The sequence below is a fragment of the Protomyctophum bolini genome (genome assembly GCF_963924005.1).
Source record: "Protomyctophum bolini genome assembly, chromosome: 20".
In the NCBI taxonomy this organism is placed as follows: Eukaryota; Metazoa; Chordata; class Actinopteri; order Myctophiformes; family Myctophidae; genus Protomyctophum; species Protomyctophum bolini.
Window position 1 is genome coordinate 17,413,942 of NC_137881.1, and position 16,194 is coordinate 17,430,135.

Here is a 16,194-nt window from a genome sequence, read left to right on the forward strand (position 1 = left end):
CCCTGGCAGGTAAATAAAACTAGGGGTTGCCCACCTGCCCCTGGCAGGTAAATAAAACACTGGGTTGCCCACCTGCCCCTGGCAGGTAAATACAACTTTCGGGCAGGTAGAGTTTGCTTTCAGGTTGCCCGATGGCGAAGGGGCAAGTGCTTGAAACTAGCAGTCTGGTAACAAAACCATGAAAGTGATTAAATCAGGTACAAATAGAAACAATAAACAAATGCTATAAGCCAGGGGTGTCCAAAAGGCACCAGTAGATCAGAAAGGCAAAGGTAGATCCATGACATGGCCCTAAAAATATATATGATTTAAAAAAGGCATAGATCTGCCACTTGAATTAAGGTGACTTCATTGATTAACATGAAATAGGGCCTGTCAGCTCAAACCCACAATGCAAATGCAATAGGCCGACTTTGTTTTCAAGTAGTAGCATTACGTCAGTAGCATTACGTCAGTAGCATTACAAAGTTAGACACAACACAGTACCTATTCCATTTCCGCCCTCTATTTTCCATTCCAAGTGCGTTTGTCTTATGTAACACCAGCGCCGCTATTCTCTTTTCAGCAATGATATAATATCTAGGTTTTGGGTGGGTATAGACGAATGTTGCTAGTCATTTTGAAAGTATAGCTCTCAAGTAAAAAAAGTGCGGGAACCCCTGCTATCAGCAGAAAAACATTAAAATGCTTTTTTAAAGTGTGGTTGTTTATTTGGGCGTGTTTCTAGGGTGTAGTTGCTTATTTGGGCTTAATATTGTTGCTTAAATAGTTAAATTGGTTTGTTTGTTGCTCATTTGGGCTCGTTTCAACAGTTTTAGTAGTTTATGTCACTCAGTCAAAACTAACGTGTACAATATTTAAATTTGCACAGGAGAGAGTGCTACTATGACAGTATTTTGTTCATATTGAAAATCGCTTTTTACTTACAATTTGAGTCTGACGTCTAGAATAGCAAGTGCAGCACTTCTCAGTTTCCTGTGTCAGACATGACACATTGGCGGACTGCCTGTGACCTCATCGTGATGAGGAGAGCATCATCGCCAGTCATCCATTCTTATAACTGTCCTTCATCACATGCCAAGTTCTCAAGTTTTCACCTTTAACTTTCACCTCAACCAAACTCTCTATGAGCGTCATTCTCTACTCTTAATGTTGATTGGATGAATTGACTAGGGAGTTCCTCATACCCACTGCGGATTGGTTCAGAGCGTGACGCTGCAGCCAGAACGTTTGTTTGGCCCATCGGCGTGTGTGTACTGTACTGTCTATGGTTCAGTTGGACGGAGTGGAAAGATGGCGACCTGGTGTATACGAGCAGTCAGACAGAGCTATTCTGTTGTAGCATCAAATTTACTACTAAGGTAAGGAACTCAACACCAAGCGCAAGCGGTCGTGTTATTGCTCCAAATGTGCACGTGTATACGTGTTTGAGATCAATGCTAACGCTGCGAGCATGCTGTCATTGTGACAGCTCTTAAAGACTGAGAAAATATTAATTTATAATTATAATTAACGTTTAATTCGTGTGACTATATCATGAACTGTTTGTATGATTAATTTATTGATGTCAATCCCTTATGACAAGAAGAAGTGCTTTTCTCGAACGGGTCAGAAGTAGGTTTTGTGGTTGGTGGGGGCGTGGGGCTAGCTTAAAGTGGTCACTGGTTAGCATGTCATTGTAAGTGGGGCTGATGACACGTTACGTTATCTCATCTGAATGCTACTGTTGGTCCATCCTATTCCTATCTTGTTTTTAATTATCTTTGGTAAGCTTATACACCCATATATTTGCGCTGGGGCCATAGTAGACCTGAAACATGAGTGTCATAATCATCAGGTTGAAGTTTCGCCATGTGAACCTATGGCAAAGCTACGCTGGCCATAACATCGGGTATATACCGTATAACTTACTGTTAACATTCTTGAACAGTCAATCATGCAGTGTCCATTCATCCATGTTCATTACATTAATGTTCAATGACTTAATGAGTGTTTGAATGCCCTGAAAACCAGTCATCATTAAACCTTTTTTGTAATCATTATGTTTTCAAGTTCCTGACCTTGGTTCAACATGTTCTCCATTAGAACCACCAGGGCATCTCCGAGGTTGCTGTGTACAGCTGCTCAGCAGAAGGATGGCCAGCGGCCTGCTGGGGAGGAGGACGGTGGTGACAAGTCTGAGCAGAGTGCAGCGGAGAAGGCTCATTTGGAGGAGAAGGGCCAGCTAGAAGAGCAAGTCAAGGAGGTCATGGTAAGTTCTAGACTCAAGTAGCCTGCCTCCATCTGCCTTTTGTCAGCCTTCTTATTGGTCCCTGACTGACTAACCAGCAGGCTCTTTCTGCCCTGGTTCCGCCTTGTTTATGTTGAATTTGCTAAAACATCATTTTTGGAAAAAACATGATAAGTCCAGTTGCCATGCTGCACCTTTGATGTTCCTTTTTACTGACACCAAGTTTAAAATAAGAATTGAATGCACAGAATATCAATACGAAGCAACTGAAAAACATGTTATTTCAATGGTAGTGGATGGAGAGAGAGGATTTTTGTCCAACCACGAAACGGCAACCAATGGGTGCGAAGAGGGACACAACCACGGGTGGGACTTGACAAAGGGTGCGGACCCGCAGTAGCGTAGGGCCAACCAGATTCGTATGGAACCAGGCTAGAACCAACTAGGGCAGTGATATTAGTATGGCGAGTATGTGAGGCTAAGTCAGTTCACCGCTGCTAAATAAGGAGGTCATGTTAACTTAAAACGCTAAAGCTTTAGATTCTGATAGTAAATCATTGCCAAATAGTGTTCCGTAAAAGACTCCCCTTCTTTCCAGCGTGTTAATAAACTGTGTCATTTCTTTAAATCAGTAAACCGGTAGTGATTTTGTACGAGATTGCTGTATAATTGTAATGTTTATTTTAAATGTATGTTCTGATCATCTCCATACTTCTGTTACTAGGAAAAATATAAGCGGGCCTTGGCAGACACGGAGAACCTACGTGTGAGGAATCAGAAGATGGTAGAAGATGCCAAATTATATGGTAAGAATAAGAAATAAAAGAATATGTTTAACCCAGAAATCACAACAAGCAGCGCAACATCTTAACACCCCGAACGCCCAGGGTTATTTAATCCGTTAAATTATAGCGCCCGGCGATTTATAGCAGCGGAGCATTTTTACCGACGGACCAGATGTTATCCCGGATGTGGCTGAAGCAGCTAGATGTAGCCTGAACACTCGAGGCGATCGACAACAACGGGAGGTATGATGGAGGGGAAAGGAACTGGTTGGAATAACGTGTTCCTTCCACGCGCTATGACCAACCAGGGAAACTCCCCCCTGTCAAGTGTAAAGGAGCAACTTGGACACTCATGCATGAAGGAAGCATGAGTTCAAGTCCGTTGCTCTCCCCAGGTTGGCGGAGGGTGTGTAGAGCCCAGGATCACATTAGACAATTGACACAGGGGTGAAAAATGGATTACACAATCATGGGATAAAAATTATATATAAAAAATGAATTTGACTTTATGATTTAGAGTTATTAACGTTTTAAGATTTTCGGTCTTGTCGGCTAAACAGTTTGGGAATATTTTCGATGACGTCTCACTCTTCTGCAACATCGAATGTTGAGCAACAGGCGCTCCCAGGGTGTGGAGTGATGCGATCGGTTTTGATATCAATAACCTCCGTCTTTTTTATCAATCTTCGTGCTGGGCGGTGAACTTTGTCCTGTGCGTTCAGGGTGTTAACTGTACACCTCTCAATCCCCAAACCTCACTAGCCATCCAGGGCTTCTGCAAGGACCTGCTGGAGGTGGCCGACATCTTGGAGAAGGCCACGGAGAGCGTGCCAAAGGAGGAGGTGAGCAGCCAGAACCCGCACCTGAAGAACCTGTTTGACGGCCTGCAGATGACCGAGGTGCAGATCCAGAAGGTGTTCACCAAGCACGGCCTGGTCAAGCTCAACCCCGACGGCCAGAAGTTTGATCCCTACGAGCACGAGGCCTTGTTCCATGCACCGGTGCCGGGCAAGGAACCCGGCACGGTCGCCATGGTGACCAAGGTGGGCTACAAGATCCACGGCCGCACACTACGGCCGGCCCTTGTCGGTGTAGTAAAAGCCCCCTAGAAGATGTTGTATATTTTTTTAATTTTTGGGGGTGGAGACGGGGGGGAGAGGTATTGCCCAGGTGATGGATCACCTCAGGCACGACAGACTGGTCAAGGCGCCACACACGCACCACCCTATGTTCTCCTACCTACACCCCCCCCACCCACCCACCCACCTTGTGTTGCCTCAAGACGGGAATCCAACCGGACTGATATTTGCATCTTGACAACAGCTATCCTGGTTCAGTGGTTTTAACAGACCTGTAACACTAGACTCCCAGTAATCAGTCAGATTGCAGTCTTTTGCTGCATTCACATGGGATCAGGCAATCGGTAGACACTAGACAGGCAAACCGGAAGTCATTTTAGTGGACGGGAGCAGGACAGTACACGGAACAGGACGGCAGGGTTTTGCCTTTTACCGCTTGCTTGATTCCATGTGAATGCAGCATTAGTCTCGATCTTGTCCCGTCATAGTATATATATTTTTTCTTCTTATATAATCAGAGATCATAATTGATTTGTATTGTAATTCTAGACTACTCACTCATACAAGCTACAAGCAAAACCTTGTGCAAGGATCTTCAAAAACATTTAAAAAAAAACAACTGTAGATCAATTATTTGACAATTAAGTGACACTGTAGTAGTACTATGGATTATTATTTCACTTTAAGTGGTCTATTTCAGAGCATCTTGGAGACAGTCACTTTCCACGTTGGCTTATAAGTATCCTAAAAGCCAATCGGTTATATTATCAATCCAGAATGTCTGTTTGAACATCATAATCATTCTCCTGTGTGGTGGCACTGAAGAGCACAATATTTTCAGAGATGGATGGAGACTGTAACCTGGCCGTGTGGCATTCCACCTCATGCTAGTCTAGATGTGGGCTTGGTTGTGTTGGGACAGTTTGGTCGCACAACTTGAGTATAAGTCGGCCATTACCACCGGCATCACAGTAATTTGTATCGACATGTCTAACTTAAGTTAATAAATATTAGTGTATATGTATACACTTGACAAGTTAGTTGGTTTGGTGATCTAGTCTGCTGCAATCTGTATTATGCATCTCACATGAGCACATTAAACAGCTTCCTTTTGTAATTATCAACTTGTTGCTTATAAATTGAATTGACCAAAAAAAGGAAAGGAAAATGGCAAGCTCACTGTGTCGCAACACAGCTTGTATATTGTCTATTTTCACTAGTTTGGCTGCCGGGGTGACATTGCATTTCCCCTTTGGGTCTCGAGCAGTGTTGATTTCGTCGACTAAAACTAGACAAAACAATGTTCGTTGACTACCTTTTTCCACTGACGAAAACTAAATAAAAACTAAGCTATGATGACTAAGACTAAATATACTGACAATTGTCAAATTAAAAACTATACTAAAATGTTAGGAAGGGACTAGTGGACAAGAGATCCAGTATAAGTCATTTTATAATTAGTTGCATGCTGAAAATATTTTCAGCAAGTGTTAGTCATTACGACAGCATCAAAATACATTTTGTTCGACTAAATCAACTGTAGGTTTAGTCAACTAATATGATATTTAGTCGACTAAAACTAGACTAACAAACATTCCAGGTGATTAAACTAAATAAACTATTGAAGTCTATGACAACTTGCTGCCAAAAACACTGGTCTCGAGCTAAAACACTATGGGAACAACATAATTTGCCATCATCTTTGGTGATCAGACTCAACAAAGCACCCCAAATTTGTCGCAATGTTCTGTTCTGGTCACCATGACCGAGAAGCATTTATGAAACATTGCAACAAATTAAGTGTTTCTTGTACGTGTACTGTCAAATTTGTGAGTTTGCTGCCATCTAAAGGTTATAAAGGGCATTGGCACAAGCAAATGACTAACAATGGGTGTTTTTTAGATGTGCTAATGTGATTGACACACATGATTATTTGTGTAGCTTATCAGTGTACCAAAGCAGCATAGCCCTTTCAGTTCCCCTCTAAATATATTTTTTGAAATATCACTTGCCCTAAAATACCAGCCTTCTACACAAGGTTTGATGTATTCAAATTCATAAATTGTATCACCTGTCTCAGTTGTCTATTAATTTAGTAATCTAAATGGCTAACATCAAAGTGCAAATCATAGGTTCTACACAAGCTAGCTGCCACACAAGGCAACAATATGCATTGGCCCTTTTGATATGAATATAATGAGTATAATTTGAAAGTATAAAGTATTTGCACTTTTAATACAAAACATACACACGCCATTTCATGTGCAACCACAAGAAATGGAACAGCAGAAGAAAATTGGAAAATTACAAAAGTGCTGATTCCTAAATGCACTAGAGATACATAAGAACAGCATGCCATGACTACAACCAAGGCAATGGGTAAATGGTTCTTGCACACACTGAAATTTGGTATTCATTACAAAAGCTATAAAAAAAACATTGACAAAATAAAATACTGTACATTTCACAGGTCAGGTCAATTTCATTTTCAAAATGCTTTACAGTTATTTACAGTTGGTAGCATATTGTATGCAAAATCCCGAGCACAAATAAAATGCTGTACAGAAAATATACTTGCCCAATTAGGGAAAAACTATTCATATTTTCTTTTGAGACACTCATCCCTCAACTCACTATTTTAACACCCCCACATGCTATCGCCAAAAACTGATGGCGATCTTGAATGCAATCAACCCTATGTCTAAATGAACAACACTACAGAGGCATTTTTTTTAAACACTCTGTTTCAGCTGACAACTTGGATTGGCACTTGATCGATTCTGTCCAACACAAGTGAACTACCGTGGCACACAATGGCATATCCCCTGAATAACAAAGCACCAATTATTAAACTATGGTCGGTACAATGATTTATGAAGGATCCAAAAGGTCCTTCAGGCCTTTTTGACGTTTTGAAAAAAGACATTACATCAAATTCTTGGATCTTACTGAACTCAGATATATTATGTAGTCTAATGACCTCTGACCTCAATACTTGAATGAATGAGGCCACACGTGCCCTTGGGTGTCCACAAAGAGCTACGGGTTCAGCTGAATGGCGACGCTGATTACTTCAATTTCACTGGATGAACCAGTAAAAGGAATAAGATCCACTGTCATAGGTTACATCTACATGCTCAACAACACTCCCTCTCTCTTGGACTGTGTCCCACTTTTGTATCCGTGGTCCCGCTGTCAACCAATTGACAATTCAATAACTGCATTTACATTTAAATTGTGCCTCGCCTCGACATACAAAAGACCCATCGACATGGGAAAATTAATGACTCACTATGGGCTCACCCTTGAAGACAGAGTGTCACCGTTTTTTTGGATAAAGCCAGTGTTGGTGGTTCTGAAAGCGCTGGTGCACGACACATGCTATGATGGACCTCGACGCTTATACAAAAGGACCCTCAGTTTAGTGACGGTGGTTTTGACGCTGCCGTTTCGGCAGGAAGAGGGAAATACTGCTTATTATTTTAGGGCATATACAACATATCTATGAAAACTGGCATGTGGGCAAGGACTTTACAGCATTTCAGTGCCTATTGAACTTCAGTGATGACGCCTAAAACACGGCAGTTTCTACAGGTTTACCTACTGATGATCACTGGACAGATAAACCGCAGGGAGAAATCAACAGCAAGTATTAGAAGTAGTCATGCACCATATATAGCAATGGGGATGAAATTGAAGGAGAAACAGAGTTGCTGTAGGATTACAAAAGCAAGCAAAATACATATAACCTCTAAAGAGAAAGGGGTGTACTTTTAATTAATCAGCCCAGTGTACAGAACTCAAAAGTAAACAAAATAAACATCTCAGCATTGTGCTTTAGCATGTATGTATATCAATGGCGCACTGCCCTTAATACACAGTGAACTTCATGCCTTCTTAGGTGGACAGTGCAAGGATAAAGTGGGCTTTGGGTGGATTCTTGTTTTTTCACCCTGTCCTGCCAAATTGTAGCACATGCAAAAACCTAAACAAAACGAGGTTGGATTTAGCGATGTATCAGAGACAGTATTAGCTGTCAGAATCTGACCCTGCATTGTTACAAGGCCTTTCATGGAAATCCGACACTCATCCCTTCCTGTTTTACCTTCAACATGGACAGACTGTAGACCTCCTATTTGGAATCAACATAGGCCGGCGGCTAGCAACACTCAATCTCCTCAAGGTACCTTTATAGGCAAGGTTGGGTCAGATTAATTTGAAATGTACTGTAGTCAGTTAATGAATACAAATTACATTAAGTTTTTTGTAATTATAGCAACGTGGATTAATAGTATTACGGCAGAATCAAACCTTGTACAAAAACCCAGTCACAAATTTGAGTTAGGCAAACTCATTTTTCTCGTTTAACATTTTCAATGCAAATAAAGCATATGTCATTGGCAAGGATATAGACTAGGACCCATTTAACTGTGTAATGTGGTCTGCCTGGCAGCTGTGGGTCTTTACAGTAAGGGCAGAGAAACCTGTATGCCAGATGCACTTTTCATTAATAGCATCGTTTACCCTATAATCAACAACCCACCATCTGTGAATCCACCTGCCTGTTTCTTAGGTAAAAATATATATATTTTGTACCTTTGTTAAATGTGTTTAAATAATACTTCATAAGTCTGGTAAATTGAAGATGTTTACTCATTAGGATAACTTGGGGTAAAGCCTGAAATTAAATATTGAGTATTGCCTGTTAAGGACTTGATATACCGTACTGTGTGATCGCGCACCAACAATTGCATATCTACAAGCTCACAATGCATCGACGTGCGAAGCGTTGTGAGCTTGTAGATGTGCTATATCTTGGGTGTGCGCCGCTGGTGGCAACTCAGTATAAATATGGCGTTAAGATCATTCATGTTAAATATTAATGTAAAAGTAAGTAAATAAATTAAATAGGACAGCCTTCTTATATACACATTACACAATATATGCACGCTATTGTTGTGGGGAGCTGGGGTACTGTTAAGGTGGATCCAACTGGAAGCACGCAAATCTCCAGAAATTCTACAGGTGCTGCATGGTCAAAAATATATACGTACAATGAAAAGGAAGGGATGTCCGCAGTTTTCTCTGCTCCCAGGAATTTTTATATGATATGTCAGGTATATGATACCTGACAAGACCCACAAGGGTCGAAACGTTGTTTAATAAAGACATTTCCTGGAAGAAAACAGTGTGCGGAGTCTGCGGACATCCCTTCCTTTTCATTGTACTGTTAGGTGGCCCTTGAGGATTGTTCCATGTACTGTATGCTTATGCTAGTCAGCTAGTGGTCCTCCAGAGCAGGGGTGGGCAACTATGACGATGGAGAGGGCCACTATATTTCCACACTCACTCGAGAGGGGCCACATTGCATATTACTGTCGTAGCAAAAAAATAGGCGGTCTACAAACTCAAAACGTGCTGCACTGCGACGCGTTTTGAGCTTGTAGATCTGCCATTTCTGCAATATTTGAATTGAAATCCTGAATTAGTTTTTGCCATTTTCGAATTGGAATCATTTCAAATGCCTTTAATTATAGTTATGTTAACTTCACGTCTTCACGAACTAAATACAAATACATTGGACATTAAAAAAAAGTATTTTTAATACTAGTCATTAAGCTACTAATTTAGCTACTTTAAAGTAATTAAAGCGGGTCATGTTTGCATGTTTGGAATTATAAATAATATATCAATATTCTGATATTAACCTGCGGGGGCCACATTGAGTGATGGTGGGGGCCGCATGTGCCCCCCAGCCCACCAGTTGCCCATGTATGCTCCAAAGTTTAGAAGCTACAATAGGTGAAGAGCTGGAGAGGCTTTTAAAGCAGAGAACTATTTAAGTAGCTTCTCTGTAAAGTAAGAAGAGGGGTGGGAGGTCAGGAGCTGGAGATCGGTATTGGCAAGGGCTTGTATTGAGAAAGGTGATGTAGTAAAAACATTCAAGCTCCCTTGACCTATAATCTAATTACACGTCTTTCCAAATTGTATCTGGATTGATTGTAATTACTTAATTTTTAGACTAGGCATTGTGTAATTTTTGAGGGGCACTAGCCCCCAGGAGGACGTCACTAATGTTGTTCTGGAGAGGGAAGTCTGGAGCTCACTGGTGAAGCTGTTGCCACCGTGACCCGACTATGGATAACTGGTTGAAGATGGATGGATGGACTAGCCCCTCCTATGTCCAGCTTTGAGGGTTTGTGTAAACACAAACATTGTGTGATATTCTGATTTGCGTGATGCCGATTACAGTACCCAAACCTGCCTATAGAACGGATACCTCAAAAGAAAGAATGTGTTAGCATTTGGTTTCTATTCAGTCACAGTATGGATGCCCCAAGTACTATGAGAAATATAAGCATATAGTTTACCCAAATCATTGTCAACATTTTTATTTAAATGTAAAAATATAGGCCTATTTATGTTCCAAGTTCTCCTGTACCAAAAAATACTTAGGTTCTTTAGTTTTTAGTTTTAATCAAAGGGAAATCCTTATTCTTTTCAATGTACATATATTCACAAGTTATCCTATGAAAAACGATAGAATCCAGCAGTTGCAGTCTGCCTTCTGAACTCACGGCAACATGGTCAGAGAACAGGAGTTAGCGTCTCTTTTCAGAAAAAGCCAAGATGGACCGTTAAGATGCATCACGTGCTATCCAGCCACTTTCGGTGAGAAAAGTGAGGATGCGCTTTTTGATAACCTTGTCCAGGTAGCCGGGCAGCCTGCTCTTGGCAGGGATACCCTGCCTCTTCTGGAGGTGGTCTTTGATAATGATGGTTTTGACGGTCAGGTAGCGCGTGGGACTGAGGTTCAAAGAGTTGCACAGCACCTTCTCTCTGTCCGACAGCAGCTCGAAGCCGCTCAGGTTCTCAATGGCGGAAAACTCGCCATCCTTGCCTTCTTCCTTGATGCCCCCAACTCCACCCCCTCCAGCCGTGCCTCCGCCGCCCCCTCCGCCACCACCTCCCAGCCCGCCCCCGGAGCCCAGCCCCCCGCCGCCTCCGCTGCTGCCCCGCTTGGAGGTCACCACGTTCTTGTTCTCTTTGCGCTTCTCGCGCTTGTGGCGCGCCGCCTCGTACTCGGCCGACTCGTCCAGGCGGGCGATGCCGTTCCGCCGGTAGCGCTGCAGCTCGCGCACCTTGGCCCTCAGCGTGCGCTCTTTGTGCATGTTGTCGAAAAAGTCCTCAAATTCGCGGTGGGCCATAAACTGACAGAGACCCCGCAGCCTGACGCGCTGGTCCTTCTCCTCCTTGGTGATCTTGCGCTTAGGCGTGCTCGGCACCGACAACGCGGACGCCGTCGTCACTGCGGTGGCGACGCCCCCCACTGCTACGCCCCCGACCCCGGCCAAACCCCCTCCTACACTGCCGCCACCACCGCCAGGAACGACAGCTCCCAACGCGCCCGGCTTCTCCTTGTCTTTGTCCTTCTTGTCGCGGCCCAGAAAGGACGGCACGAGGTTGTAGTCGCGGGCGATGTTCTTGCGCCGCTGGCGCTCGCGGAGCTTGCGCACGTACATGTCCACGTGGGCGCGCTTCATCTCGATGTCCACGTCCTCGTCGTCGTAGTTGACCGACAGGCCGCTGATGAGCTTCTCGGCGTCCTGGTCGTACTCGATCTCGTAGTCGTCGCGGAGCGGCATGTAGCCCAGCTGCTGCTGCTCCGGCAGCGTTATGTCGAGCGGCGGCAGCGGCGTGGTGAGACTGGGGGAGAGGGGACCCCCCGTGGGGCAGGTGTGGTCGGTCACCCGGTTGGGGATGTTGTCGGGGATGCAGGCCTTGCCCAGGTTGCCGTGGATGTACATGCTGACGTAGTGCTCCATGACCTCCTGGGGGGTCCGGGACGCTCCCACGTGAGTGGCCATGTCCTCCTGAATGAAAGAATAGATACCCAGTGATTCTTTTTTTCATTTCGAGGACCCTCGCCAGTTTGATATGCATTAGGCCCAGTGGTTCTCAACCTTTTTTATAGCAAGTAGTACCACCTCAGAAAATATCTGTCTCTCCCAGTACCACCATAATAGCTGATGTTAAATACAGGAGCGTAGACCTGCCCATTGGAAATTTTATTTATTCTTTGATCACTCTTTTTTTTGTTCCATTACTAAGCCAATAATGCTGCTGCTCTGACGAAACTCAGCACAACTGATGATATTTATATTTCTAATGTGATTAACCCGTTCTCAAATCTTCTATTAACGGCTAGGTGTGCTGTCATGCTCATTTCAGCACGCCTGGAGAGCACATTTCAACCTATTGCTTGGTCCAGAAGAACTAGCCTAACCTGTAGCAGTACACAAGTATTTCATTCCACTTTTGTCTTTTTTCTTCTTTTTTGGGCGACTTCTCTGCGTATCACTACCACCATAGGGGGCTCAAGTACCACAGGTGGAGAATCACTGTATTAGGCCACAGACCCCACAATCTACAATGTCAAATGTTCAGTGCTCATTTTAATATATATCTATGAATTAAAGACCCATGAACAATCACACATTTAGCTGGGGACCCCCTGGAACCCCTTGGGCCAACACCAACACAGCCAACCAATAATAAATCTGGAGGAACATACATATAATACATCAATTGTAGCCAAACACACAGCAATCCTTACAGTAAAATCCTTAGTGTTGATGTATCAACTCAGAGTGTACAAATGCAACCCAACATTGCCCAACAAGACTGTGGATGTTACTATGTAGGCTACTGTACTTGCTGTGGGTTCTTCAACTTGCTTATGGTCATTGATTGATTGATTGATATATGTATTAACAGTTTGCAGAATTACAGTACATTTCAAGCACAACTCAATACAAAGTATGTTAACTGTGAGCGGACGACCCAATAAAGCATTACACTTGTTTACAAGAGGGTCCACCTTGTTCAATTCATCAAAATATTTAGAGACGTACAAATAGACACTTCTATATAGCCAAAAGAAAGAGAACAGGTACAGTACAGTAGCCTACATAGTAGTGGATGTTACTATGTAGGCTACTGTACTTGCTGTGGGTTCTTCAACTTGCTTATGGTCAACTTTAGTTTTTATGACCTCACCCTTTTTCATCACGTTCAAGCTCGGGCTTTCGTAGCCAAAGTAACTAACAGAACTATAATTATAATAAGAAACAATTGTGCCAATTTAACTTTGAACGAGAAGAAAACAACCTTACCCAATTGCCAAATCCATACTGCTCGATGGCATCGAGCAGCGACTGCTCTTCCCTGCTGGTCCATCCTCCCTCCGCTTCGGGACCCCACAGAGAGAAGCGCCCGCCGTCCACTTGCTGGTAGCCGTGCCATCGCCGGTGGTTGCCGATCTCCGCGCCCGCCGAGAAGCACTCCGGACACAGCTCGATGTCCGGGCAGTCGGTGCAGCGGAGCCGCAGGTTGGTCACGTCTGCGAGGCAGTTCACGCAGTACTTCTTCCCGAGGTCGGCCATGTTTGTTGCTGCTGCCCGCCTGCCCCCTGCCTGCTGGCTGCCTTGGCTGCTGCTACTGCTGCTTGTTGTTGGAGGCAGAACGACTGTCTGTATGCCGCGGAGAGCGCGCATGCGCACTACTGGAGGTGTAGGCCTAGGGTACTCCTTTTTCCCCAAATTCCATGCGAGGGAACTCATGCGAGGCATCTTACCGTTTAAACATGTTTTTTATCTTAAAACACTTCAAGTGCCATGTGTGTGTGTGTGTGTGTGTGTGTGTGTGTGTGTGTGTGTGTGTGTGTGTGTGTGTGTGTGTGTGTGTGTGTGTGTGTGTGTGTGTGTTGTGTGTGTGTGTGTGTGTGTCAGGCGGCAGGCCCGGCGCCACGAGGGGTCAAAGGGGGTACTTTACCCCTCAACCTGACCTCCTTGACCCCTCAAAAAATAATGTAATGTCAATAATAAAATATAAAACTACCTTTTGTGCTGGATTGGTTTTCTAGTGATATTTGGCAGTGATATTCACTAGCAGCACTGGTTATAATAACAACTTGAAACATATGCTGCTACAAACAGCATGCAAGGAACATCTAACATGGCCATCTACCATCTGGAAAGAACAGGAAGTACGACATTCATGAGGCACAGGAATTTAACACATGTTAATTCGGATAAACTGTAGCAAGGTATGTAGATTGTATGTAACATAGTACACTTTGAGGTGCTTTAGCTGTGTGCATTATAGCTCTAATAATATCCATGTACTAAATATCTATGTGCGCACTGTATAAGTATAAGTGTATATGTAAGGTTGCATATAGGTATACATTTACACAATGTGCATAATGTTTGTGTGTGTAGTAGTCTTCATATGGGTGTCATTGCAAGCTATAGGTGGGTGTGTGACAGTGCACACAACTTTATGTGTGTGTGTGTGTGTGTGTGTGTGTGTGTTTGTGTGTGTGTGTGTGTGTGTGTGTGTGTGTGTGTGTGTTTGGGAGGGGGGGGTTTGTCTACACTGTAGAAGAATAGTATTTATTTCCATATTTTGTAATTGACGAGCTTGTTTTGAACACGAACTCAAAGCCCATTGAATTGAATTGTGTCTGTGCTCTGTGGGTGTGTGCTTGAGTGCGACCCCATGCGGCCCCAATTAGCTGACTGCTCACTGTGAAGGACACCAATGATCTGCAGGGGTCAATAGGTCATGCTACAAACCATTCTGTGCTTCAGACAGACAGACCTACACATAGAGCCCCTTATTTTGAGTGCTTATAGCACCCCACAAAACTATAAATAAGTAGTATCAAGTTGGACACCCCAGTTTAAATCCGTCTCAACATGTTGGACTACAGAAACCATTTCCCTGTCTGGTTGCAAGATCCTGGGTCCACTTGTCAAGTTGCCAACCAAGATTTTACAAAATGCATGGACAAACACCAAACTGAGATTCAAAGACGATGTGGTTGCCACCGAAGATCTATGGTCTGACGTAGAGGGTTCAGGGCCTTTCCTGGCTCAGAATGGACCTTGGGATTGAAGGCAGAAACATTGGCCTTCTAGGCCTACTGTATACACTACACAAACAAATGGTGTCATATAGCACCAAAAGCAGTTCATTAAAACTTAATTTACGTTAAAACCAGATACATTACCAGAGTTGGGGTCCGTTACTCTTAAAAGTAAGGCACTACATATTACATATTACTTTTGAAAAAAGTAATGCCTTACTTTACTTTATTACTCCCTGGAGAAAGTAACTAGTTACACTACTCGTTACATTACTTTTGCGTTACTCCATAACATTGCCTGTCACATTGTCACATAATTTACCACTTAACAAATCTTTATAATCCTAATAAGGGGGACATACACATTTATGCTCTTTACCAGGTTGTGGAGGAATAAAACAAAACGGGCCTTTCCAAAACGGTGACCTTGTAAAACTTTTTCTATGCAAACTTCTAATCAATTATTCAATCAATCAAATCAAATATATTAAAATAAAAATAATGAGACTGAGAGAAATCAGTAGCCTATATGTTCACAGTGCTTTAGGATCCCTTTCTTTATGATGTGGAGTTCCCTGCTCCATTGCTCATTAAATGTAGTTTTAACATATTTAGTTTATTCATCTTTGCATTAACTAACTAGTACACATTCTACAACAAACAAACCGACCCTCCCACTGGCAGTGTTACCAGGTTTTGGAAGAGAAACAAGCAGTCATGTCTATGAAAACAAGCTCAAAATAGGCTATTATAAAACAAGCCCAAAGTCGCTTATAATAAGCGGACATGGCAACACCCCAGCGTCTGCTCTGTCTCTTTGACAGTGGGATACTGGCTCGCTGTGTGGAGCGGAGGAGTGCTGCTGCGGAGATTTTAATACCGAGACAACGTAAATGACAGTTATGAGCTTATGACACAAGCACTGTAGGATATATTACAAAAGAAAACGGAGGTTGAGGTGGGAGGAGGACAGGTGGGTCTAAAACCGGACGTCTGGCCACCCTACGAGTCCACGACAGTAACGAAAAGTGCTGTGCTGCTGCTGATCTGACACCGGTTTGACATGTTCTAGTCCGCGACTCCGCTAGTGCGTTGCCAGCGCACCATTACTGTTCATGTTCAACTCATCTCCGTTGTGTGCATTATTCTCCAAGTCCAAAGCAACAC

General features: G+C 43.3%; 2 protein-coding genes across 2 annotated transcripts; one reads left to right on the forward strand and one right to left on the reverse strand.

The window, feature by feature from the left end:
* The first annotated feature begins 1,234 nt into the window (after window positions 1–1,234).
* Window positions 1,235–5,211, forward strand: grpel1 (GrpE-like 1, mitochondrial). Its single transcript, XM_080791839.1, has 4 exons — window positions 1,235–1,361; window positions 2,086–2,251; window positions 2,955–3,036; window positions 3,778–5,211. The coding sequence occupies exons 1-4, from the start codon at window positions 1,294–1,296 to the stop codon at window positions 4,122–4,124; spliced, it is 663 nt and encodes a 220-aa protein (XP_080647965.1). The 5' UTR covers window positions 1,235–1,293; the 3' UTR covers window positions 4,125–5,211.
* Window positions 5,212–5,965: 754 nt separating this feature from the next.
* Window positions 5,966–13,559, reverse strand: tada2b (transcriptional adaptor 2B). Its single transcript, XM_080793017.1, has 2 exons — window positions 13,271–13,559; window positions 5,966–11,968 (listed from the first exon to the last, which is right to left on the reverse strand). The coding sequence occupies exons 1-2, from the start codon at window positions 13,538–13,540 to the stop codon at window positions 10,733–10,735; spliced, it is 1,506 nt and encodes a 501-aa protein (XP_080649143.1). The 5' UTR covers window positions 13,541–13,559; the 3' UTR covers window positions 5,966–10,732.
* Window positions 13,560–16,194: the final 2,635 nt, after the last annotated feature.

Bases quoted from the DNA above. Each gene is read 5' to 3' on its own strand.
- grpel1 (XM_080791839.1), top strand. From the start codon at position 1,294: ATGGCGACCTGGTGTATACGAGCAGTCAGACAGAGCTATTCTGTTGTA. The intron at 2,252-2,954 runs GTAAGTTCTAGA...TTCTGTTACTAG, and splicing joins AGCAAGTCAAGGAGGTCATG to GAAAAATATAAGCGGGCCTT. The intron at 3,037-3,777 runs GTAAGAATAAGA...AAACCTCACTAG, and splicing joins AGAAGATGCCAAATTATATG to CCATCCAGGGCTTCTGCAAG.
- tada2b (XM_080793017.1), bottom strand. From the start codon at position 13,540: ATGGCCGACCTCGGGAAGAAGTACTGCGTGAACTGCCTCGCAGACGTG. The intron at 11,969-13,270 runs GTAAGGTTGTTT...TCTTTCATTCAG, and splicing joins AGTATGGATTTGGCAATTGG to GAGGACATGGCCACTCACGT.